General features: G+C 40.3%; 1 protein-coding gene and 1 long non-coding RNA gene across 7 annotated transcripts in view; one reads left to right on the top strand and one right to left on the bottom strand.

Annotated features, from left to right (window-relative positions):
• Positions 1 to 9,228, top strand: LOC107315717. Of its 2 annotated transcripts, XR_004307800.1 has the most exons (3): positions 1 to 3,450; positions 4,034 to 4,126; positions 5,429 to 9,228. It is a non-coding gene; the product is annotated as an uncharacterized LOC107315717 (long non-coding RNA). The 2 variants fall into 2 exon arrangements; XR_004307799.1 differs by having other exon boundaries at positions 1 to 4,126.
• CCAR1 (cell division cycle and apoptosis regulator 1) overlaps positions 8,854 to 9,813 on the bottom strand; it is a 24,467-nt gene continuing 23,507 nt past the window's right edge. For 4 of the 5 annotated variants that reach the window (XM_015866328.2, XM_015866332.2, XM_015866329.2 and 1 more), the window contains one exon: positions 9,044 to 9,771. In XM_015866328.2, the coding sequence (XP_015721814.1) occupies positions 9,712 to 9,771 (60 nt within the window). In that variant the 3' untranslated portion in view covers positions 9,044 to 9,711. Of the gene's footprint in view, positions 9,772 to 9,813 lie in introns of all 5 variants that reach the window. The other variant, XM_015866331.2, reaches the window with a different exon arrangement.

Here is a 9,813-nt window from a genome sequence, read left to right as displayed (position 1 = left end):
CCTTACTGAAAAGAACTGGAAAAGCAAAACGCTTCCAAACAAACTATCCTCGCGTTCTGCCAGCCTGCAGACAGCCCTGCAAAATAAAGAACCATCATCCACTTCTTTTTTTCAAGCCTGACGAAAATGTGAACAATCCTAATCAGTCTATAGGAAGTATGACCACCTACTGTGAGCTGCACTTCACAGGAGCCAGCACCATTGAAACACAAGATTATTCTTTTTTGACTTGCAAACCTGCATCCCCTCTGGTGAGGCCGGATGAAAGTCAATGGAAGAAAGGGACTCCAGAAGAAAGTAACCCCAGGAAGCAGCCTGGGGAGCCTCCTGCTGCTCTGCAGCCCTCATGAAGACCGTGTGCTCCCGTGGAGGGCCTGATAAACAGAGCCCACTGCGGGGGCATCACCGGCCGTAGGTAAAACACAGAAGTGGCAAAACAGAGTCTGCTACTCAGACGACCGTAACTTCAGCCGTAGTTTCTGCTGACACTGACTTTTAATCGCTGCGAACAGATTTAACTTACTGAAATTAAAATATATCTGTCTTAAAAGCCTGCCAAGTCAGTTCCACCCTTTTCCAATCGCAGGGAATCTGAATCTTGATTTAGGATCAGGGTCTTCAAATCTTCAGAGCCTACTTCGGAGATATTTAGCTCCTTTCCGCGTTTAGTTCTCCCTAAATTCTGGGAGGGACTCGCAACAGGGAAAGAGGAGAAGTGAGGAGTCACACCTTTCAGACGTCTCCATTAAATGCGCAAATAGAAACGTAAAACAATTCCTTGCCTGACCTCGTTGCAGCTCTGCCTACACCTGGGGCAAAAATGCACAATGCGCTTCACAGAAAGGTGTATTGTCCTTTCAACGACAGCCTTCTGTAGGGCTCTTTCATCTCAATCGCTTGTTCCTCTCCAGGCGCAGCAGAGGAAGGGTGGGAGGGATCCCCCTCATTTGGGTAACAACTGGCCGCACATCTCAGCTGAGCACCGGAGATGGTCTGCCAGAGGGATATCAGCATTTCCACGCGGGCTGCTCAGCCATCAGATCCAAAGGAAAACGTTTCAAAACTACCTCTCATCTCCCTCTTCTCTCTCCGAGGCAGATCTGGATCGCCGTAATTTTCACTCTTTCCTCCCCTCCATCCCCCCAGGAGGAGAATATTACAGCTCCCACCCAGACCTGAATGTGCAGCGTGCAGAATCTTGGCCCTTTTCACGTGCTGTGGCCACAGACGGAAATACTACAGGCCAAGGGCAAGTGTTTCCCTACGCTGACTGCTCATGCTTGAGGTATCTGTAGAAATTCACCCAACGATAATGGACTTTGCAGGCACTGTTATTGCCCTGTGTGCTGCAGCAAGGGAATGTTTCCTGAGAATTCTTTTGGACTTTGTTCTCTACATTGCAGACATCAGTCGTGAAGCACGAGAAATCTAAGTGAATATCTATAAGAAATAATTTCTCATTACTGCTAACAACAACATCATAGCAAGTAAATAAAAACAAGCAGTCAAATCTCTCTTGATAAAATGAAGACAGATAATGTGATACCAATAGCTTCATTTCTAAATAACATCAACTTCTCTAACAAAGAAAATCGAGGAATCTTTCCACTTTGCATTTCAGTTGTCTAACTTGTCGCTGGTTTTCATAGAACAAAGTATATACAAGGAATAGGAGAAAAGCCTTCCAGAGCAGAACAGGGTCCTTATGATGAGTGATGGAAGAAAAGACACACAACACATCTGTTTTTACTACAAAATTACCTAAATAAAGACACTCAATTTGCAAATTGGTTTCAGTTGAGCTTCCAGAGACAGAAGTTAAACCATAAACCATCCCTTCAACATCAAATGTCTGAAAGAAAGGAAATGCACAAAGAAACTTCTTCAAAGGCATTTGATAAAAGAAATGAGAGAACTCTGACTTGTTAGAAACTCCTTTGGGTATTACTGCAGCGACAGATGAGAAGATAGGGAAAATTATATAATTCATTTACCTGAGTAATTTCTATCTGAACTTGGCATGTCACTATGCCTCAGAAATAAGTTATTGCAAAGGAATAGGGTCAAAACCAAAGGAATCAAGGAATCACATGTAATACAAAACTTACCTAATAACTAATATGGGAGAATATTTCCTGACATATCTAGAGGTATAATGTCATTTTAGATGGAACCCAATAGGTAAGCTGGTGCTTTTTTTGTATAACTCCTCTCCTGGATGTCAGTGGACCTCGCACCAGAGCACGTGCAGAAAGTTGCCAGGGTGCCCAGAGAAATAGGGTTGCATTAAGAGGCTGAAGAGTCAGAAAACTGGGTTGTGACAGAAAATGGCTACTCTCTATGAACTGTTGGGAAAGACAGATGAATACCATGAAGAAGGAAAGAAAAAAAAACCAAGTATGTGATATAAACTAAAGCCAATGTAAAGAGAAGTGTAAACAGGCTTAGCTGGCCAAGGACAACCAGGCTAGACAACAGAAATGTTAACAATTTTGAAACTGATTAATTCCTCAAGTCTTCCAACAGATGCCAAATTCCATCTCACTTACCACTAAGAAGCATCTCCTATAATTATCTTCCATAGAAGGCAATAATTAACCATATAAAAAACACACAGAAAAAACCCACATCTACAGTAGCACCGTGGTACTGCCCTCTGCCGCCATGGAGCAGTCAGAAGAGAACAGCCTCACAGGATCCTCAGAGGATCACATCAGTACAAACTGCAAAGGACCAAGGGGTGAAACAGACTCAAAGATTAACACACTCAGCATATTGATGTTTGTTTCCCCCCTCCACGTACTGCAAACAGTAAAAAGGACTTTACTGACCAAAACCAATACCTCAGATAAAAACTGAGGAGCTGTAAGGCAGCATTTGGTACCAAGAGCAGAAATTTATTCAATGCAACAACTACATTTCAGCAATCAGTTGTCTAGCAGCTGTACTTTTATGCATTAAACCCATTAATTGCAACCTGGCCTCGTTAGACTAGAAAGGTCATTAGTGCAATTAACTGAATATGAACAAATTGCAGGTAGTAAACAGAAGTGATGTGTAAATACAATATTCATCAATATGATCTTAAAGATACTCATCAGTTTTTCTCCGAGGTTGTTTTGTCATTGTTCTCTACTGCCAGATCTGATAGCATCTTCTCTGTGTATCCCATTAACATCAATAAGTGAAGTGAAAGGGGGGGGGACCAAAACAGCTACAGCTGTAATTTGTCATCTGCAAAACTCAATCTTCCTGTGTGAAAAATTATATAGTTAAGGTAGCAACCTAAATATGTCTGAGCCTGATTTCATTTTAGATCTTTCATCAATTTCTCTTCTCTGTATTTTCAGAAAAGCTTTAAACGATTATGTTGGATATTTTTGGTCGACATTTCCAGAGGAATTAAGGCTAAAAGCGGCTGCTGAGATCAGAGCATCACGTCTGTTTTAGGTAAGAAAATACCTTCTCTGCTTGGCAGCCATCTCCCCAGAGTGCTGCGCCCTCCACCTTGCCCTGCTACAGCGGCAGCACACGTTGTAGCTGTTTCTCAGGCATCTTGGTGCTGAGTCAGTCTGTAACATCCAGCATCAGTTATTCAAATCTAGGCATCATCCTTTGTCTAAAACCATTCATGATGAACGAAGGTGAATTAATCTTCCACTGGTTGTGGATGAACCTTCCAAGTAACTTGAGCATCACTCTCCAGACAGTCACCTGCTCCAGGAAACAACATAACCTGCACAAAACACCTAAAACAATCTGCTTCCTATAGCATTTTTCCCAAGTCTATACTGCAACAACTCACCAGGTCACACTAATCTGGTTTCAAACCAGGCAGCTGAACCCTGGTTTGTGCAGACATCTGTATTGCAGAAAGGCTGTGGTAGGTAGCATTGCCCTACTTGCTCCCTTAATTTTCCATCAGCTCGGTTGCAGGACTTCTGCCTGCCGGGATTCACAGCGATTCTGCTAATCACAAAATGCCACACAGGCAGAAGACACCTACCCTGACAGCGTGGTTTGGCTCTTACAGCAAATAAAGTCTCCAGTGGCAGCTCAAGCTGCCCCACTCAGTCAACCGGCAGCTCTGTGAAGCAGAAAGGATCTCACCTCCAGGATCACACTGGTAAGCAGCAAAGATGGTAAGAAACAGAGCCAAGAAGAGAGGAAATAAATTCAGTGGCACAGGAGAGCTGCCTGCACCAGCCCGTGGGGGAGCACCATCCGCAGCCACTGCGGTCTGCCCTGCCCCACCTCTTCCAACGTGCTGCTCCAGCACGGGGCTCTCACCTACTGCACTGGAGGAAACTACCTCAATTTTGCACTAAAATTTCAGCCAGACAAAAGACTCCCTCTCCCCATCCCGCTGCCGTGTTTTCCTCCCCTAGAACACTGCTCTCACCCTGTCTCAGGTTACACTTTCACGAAGTGAGGCCCCAGTTGAGGATGCAGGGGAGCCTTGCAAGGGCATGCAGGCCACTCTTCAGCATTAGTATTGCTCTGCATATTTTTACACATTAATTCCTACCGGGCAAATCTGCACAGCGCCTCTTCTCATTTATTGAGGAAAACCTTTACCTGGCAAGGCACAGATACTGCTCGCTTTGGAAAACAGTGGACATAAGATGGACTATTTCATTTTTCTCAAACTTGAAGTAAAAAAAATATCTGAATGAGTTCACTGCAATGTACCCCTTAGCCCCCCCTATTCCAGGCCTCTTCCACCCTAATGGCACACAGTTTCTGCTTTAGTGAGTGGTTCACAATTACTATCCATTGTATCACCTGTATAAGTCCTTTTTTTGTGCTTTCCATCATTATATCCCCAGCATATCCATGGATGACCAGAGGATCTGTAGACATACTGCAACCAGTGTCCCCTGAAAAGGTTATATATTTTTCCACTCCTTGTTCTAAGAAGATAAATTCCTCCTTGACCCCCAACTCCAACAAGAAACCAAGGGGTTATTGGCTTGATTTCAGGAAAGAGACCACAACAGAAAACCAAGCTCAACATTGCTAAGCAACTACTCATTTTCAGCTGTTTAGTGGTACAATACAAGCAAAGCACCCTTATATCAGAGAAGATAATGACAAGTTAATTTCCCATGGGATGTTCCTCATGATTTACCAACAGGAACGATCAAATTGTTTAATGTAATGTACTCATTAAAAGTACTTCAATTTCTTGAATAAAACAAGGCATCAGGAGACCATCTGAAAATCTCTAAATCTCTTAAGCTGAAAGCTGACAACCCATCTCCCCATCAGCACATACAATTTTACTGGCATGCAGTGGCAACCAATTAATTCTGCTTTGATACTGCTGCTGCATGTGTGCTTAGGTCTGTTTTTTGAGACCAATATCATCATTTCCAACTGTTTGTTGCTGTTACATGTGGAAGCAATTTCTGTTTTTAATTTTCAGATCTGTTGGCTACCACCCAGCCTTGCTAAGAAGGGACCAGAAATGAAGGGCAGCGCTCTCCATCTGCTTCTGCCTTTGCAGGAATGTAACCAGATGACCCTCTGTCAAGACGACCAAAAAACATCAGTAAATCAGGGAAGAAAACCAACTCACGCTCAAAGTTTTGTATATCATTAAAACAAAATGCGAGCAACTACCAAAATGAACTACTACTATAAAAATATTTGCTTCTTTTTCCAGAAGAGGAAGAAGGAGTTCAGACTGGTATTCACTGTTTCTCATCTTTGCTCTCCCCTTTTCCCCCAGTCACGTTCATGACAAAACATGAACAATGCAGTCAGCACGATCCTTTCACTCATGCCCTGCACTAGACTAAGGGAAAATTACCTGGGAATCTGACATAGATATTATTTGTAAATAGGACATTGTTGAAGTATTTAAACAACAGGACAAAATAAGGCTGACACTGACCTATGGCTTAATATGCTCTGTGAGTAGTGGGAGTGTAATTGGTAGAGTACTACAAAAACTAGAGAAAAACTCCACCAATCTGACCTCATAGCCAGCAGACAAAAAAACAACCAACAAATGGACAGCATCATAATGCCCTGATTATATAAAGAATAATAACAGCTTAAAAAATATTGCGCTCATTATTAACATTACTAGTAATGTAATAGTCAAAGATGTTTCACTGTAACAGCTCTGCAATACAATACATCCAACGAGTCAGAGTAGACAGAAACATAACTTTGTTGGGAAAATACCGTCAGTTCCAATAGCCAAATAAAGGTATTTATTATTTATGCTATTTTTATTATTGAACTACATGGCAACATACAAGTTCCAGTCGAATTCCTATTTGAACCATTTCCTCTTTCTGAAAACGCACTGACTGTACCTACCTACGCTTTTCACAGCCAGCAGCCTTAAGACTCAGCTACTAAAAATGAATTTTTATATTTCTAGATATAAACTGTACAGAACAAATGCACTCCAGATTTAGAAACCTGACCTGGGTACACAAACATTACAGAAGCAAGAGAAAAGAACACATTTTGTGCACACTCCAGATAACGTTTTCAGATAAATATTGTTGTTACGTAACTCCAAACAGATGCTCACACAGTACATTACTCAGCAGAAAGATGGGCTGAAAGCCACTCTCTCTCCCAGAGCGGTTATTCCAGCGGGAATACTGAAAAAACGTTACGTCCATGAAGCAGGCTTTGCAAAGCCACAGTCTGAAATGACTCCATTGTAAATGCTTGTTCTGTGGAAATCTGCAGTCACCAGCACAAGTCTAACTTTGGCATTTACCCTTCAGAGCTCCACAGGCTGAGTAGGACATAGATTAAACAGAACTACAATTGGAAGCAACTCTGGAAGTGCCCAGGTGCTACAGCTACAATACATTAACTCTTGTTATCTCTTCAGCAATCCCCACCTCTCCAGAAAACTTCGAGGAAAAAAACCAAACCACTCATTAGCCTTTTTGCCACAGTTGCTATGTAACTCTGAAACAATGTAATTCTGCCTTTATTACCAAAGCAAGCAAAGGAACAGCACAAGAGTCCACTCTACTCCAACTCACTTTGCCGCAGCTGGATCACAGAAACTTTCTTCCCAGCTTTATTCATGAGCATCCATTGGCCTGAGAATAACTCGTTAAGGGTTCACATGATCAATTTAATCATTTTAGAGAAATACAAAAGGAAAAAATATATATATATCTATAAACTGACACAATCTATTCAGTGGTCTGGTGTAGCAATGCTTTCTGTAGAGAACAAGGAATTCCTAGATCTGCTACTTTGTAAAGCACCACTGCAATGAGTTCAAAGCTACAAATAAATCCTGTGTTTCAACCATATGAGAGCTAAGGAACTAAGACTTGGCTTCAACTCTTTCAGCAGCCAGCAACTGCCACCCAGTGATATTGAGCAGTGGTGAGCCTGTAACAGGCCAAGTGTGGGCATGAGATATAAGAACATTTATCAAAACTGAAACAGAGAAAAGACTGCCTCTCCAAACCCCACCAGTGATACTATTAGATCTTTCTAAGAACTACTTACATTCCTGGGCATGTTGTCCACAGGCTTTAGCTAATATCCAGCACAGGTGCTATATCTATACAGAACCTTATGCCACTTGGCGAGGTTACTTTAACACAGTGCAAAGTTGTCTGTTCTTCCTCAGGTTGTTTGTTCTTCAGGAGACTGGCCAAGCTCTGTGTAGGCTTTTTTTTTCCCCTTTATTCTTAAACCTTTCATTTTCTTTCCAACATAAACGCAAACTGTACATAACATTGAAACACTGTTACATCAGAGCAACATAGAACAAGATTACACTCAATTGAGCACTAGTTTTAAAATACTATAAAAAATAAATGTGCCACTAGCAATTGTCTCACAGAATGAGGCCTGTTTGAGGTGACAGCTGCTTTTGTATCAGCCACATAAGGAAGAAACAGAAGAAAAAATAGCAAGAGATTCCAACAGAAATTTCACAGTGCATCTAGGAGTTATCTTGTATTTTAGAAATCAATCTCTTGCACGTTCACATGCTCTACTGAAAATTCATGAAAAAAAGTATTTCCAACTCGATCTTCTCCTCAATATTTTAAATGGTGCTCAATGTTAATGATAGATGCTGTCAGTATGTACAAAGGAAAAGATGAAACATGAGTACAAAGGAATTTGTCTTTATGGCATTTGCATACCAGCAGATGCTTCTCCTAAGATTAATTTACAGCTATCTTCATACTTTGATGTTATCTCAATTCATGAAGCCTGCATTTGCTGTGTACTTGTATGGAATAATTAGTTTACCTTAGTTTAAACAGTTAATGTTTATACAGCGACTCAACTGAGATGAGGGAAGGGGAAGTTTATGCATGTTATCATAATAGAAAAGAGATTTCACTTGTCTGACTGCCAAAGAGCCAAGAAAGGTAAGTGACAAAAGCACCAGCTTCGATTTTTTTAACATAAATTCAGACATTTTAGTATGTTTCTCAGAAAAGTCACTTGAGTAAGTACTTCATAAATATTATGGCACCTGGACTCTCCTAAGCAGGTATTTAGCTACCTAAGCCACCCAGGCCAAAAAAAAAAACCCAAAACCTAAAGTTAACCAATTCTGTAATGAAACACTCTTGTCCCAACCTTGAAAATCCGAATTTTCCTGGAAGTTGCGCCAAATTACAATTGTTCATGTTTCTTATCACTTGCGTAAGTTGCCTTTGACAAATGTCATGTTACACTTTAAGTTTAGATTTCTGATTACTTGCAAACATCAAGGAAAGGCAATCCTACCACTTCCAACAAGAACTGTGTCCTGCGCCTTAGGAACTATAACACAGTATAGGTACTTATGTTTCCATTATTTTGCTGGACTAGAGTATTTGAAGTAATTACACATACTAGGAAAGAAGTCCAAATTTAATTAGCGTTGGCTTACAATGGTAGCATTTTCTCCATGTAAGGCATTATTCTGACACTTACTGGCCTGGCATCCAACCATACATATTAATACACCACATTTGTTGTTAAAAAGAAGCATATATATTAATCCAAAAGGTAAGAACAATTAAAGAAACACAAATGACAAACATTAAAACAGGCCCATATATTTTCATATAAATCTCACAACCCTACCAGTACTTCGGTAGGTTTCTATTGCTTTCTTAACTCATACTTAACTCCGAACTACTGTATATTATGAAGCTTGAATACAAGCAGCTTTTGGGAAGTTACATTTGGAAAGGGAAAAGAAAGTCGTGACAAGTAAAAAAAAAATCCAAGAAGCTCTTAAAAAAAAACAATCTTTACTGGCAAAATGAAGCAGCATGCTACTTTGGGATTTATATTTGAATTTAAAAAGACTAATTAGGCTGAAATAAAAATAAAAACCTAAAAATGGTGTTCTATAAATAACGAAAGTTTTGATTTCACTAGACTTCTTATGAAAAACATTTGGTAATTAAATACTTGCTACTGTGTATTACGGTGATGAACTTTATTAAGGTTAAAACTGTAACAAAGCTCATCCTAAAACATTTTGCAATGCAAAATTATTTTCACTCAAGGAGTGTCTCAAATTGAACGCTAAGAATTACAAGCAATCTCCAGAAGCAGACATTCACTTTCATAAAACTTTATACATCTTTTTGGAACTAAGATATTTATACTACTAAAATCAAACATGCATCACTTCCCATACATTCTGGTATCATGATTTTATATTACATTATGTAACACCATTCTTCAGCAGCAGTTTTATCATACGCTTGCTCCATTTTCTTTGGATTTCTGATCTTTATCTTCGCTTTTCACAATATCCTTAAAAAGGAAAACAGGGAGAAAACAACGTGAGTTCTGGAA

Source organism: Coturnix japonica, chromosome 6, assembly GCF_001577835.2.
Source record: "Coturnix japonica isolate 7356 chromosome 6, Coturnix japonica 2.1, whole genome shotgun sequence".
In the NCBI taxonomy this organism is placed as follows: domain Eukaryota; kingdom Metazoa; phylum Chordata; class Aves; order Galliformes; family Phasianidae; genus Coturnix; species Coturnix japonica.
The sequence above is the reverse complement of the archived record's forward strand: the minus strand, read 5'-3'. Positions and strand labels throughout refer to the sequence as shown.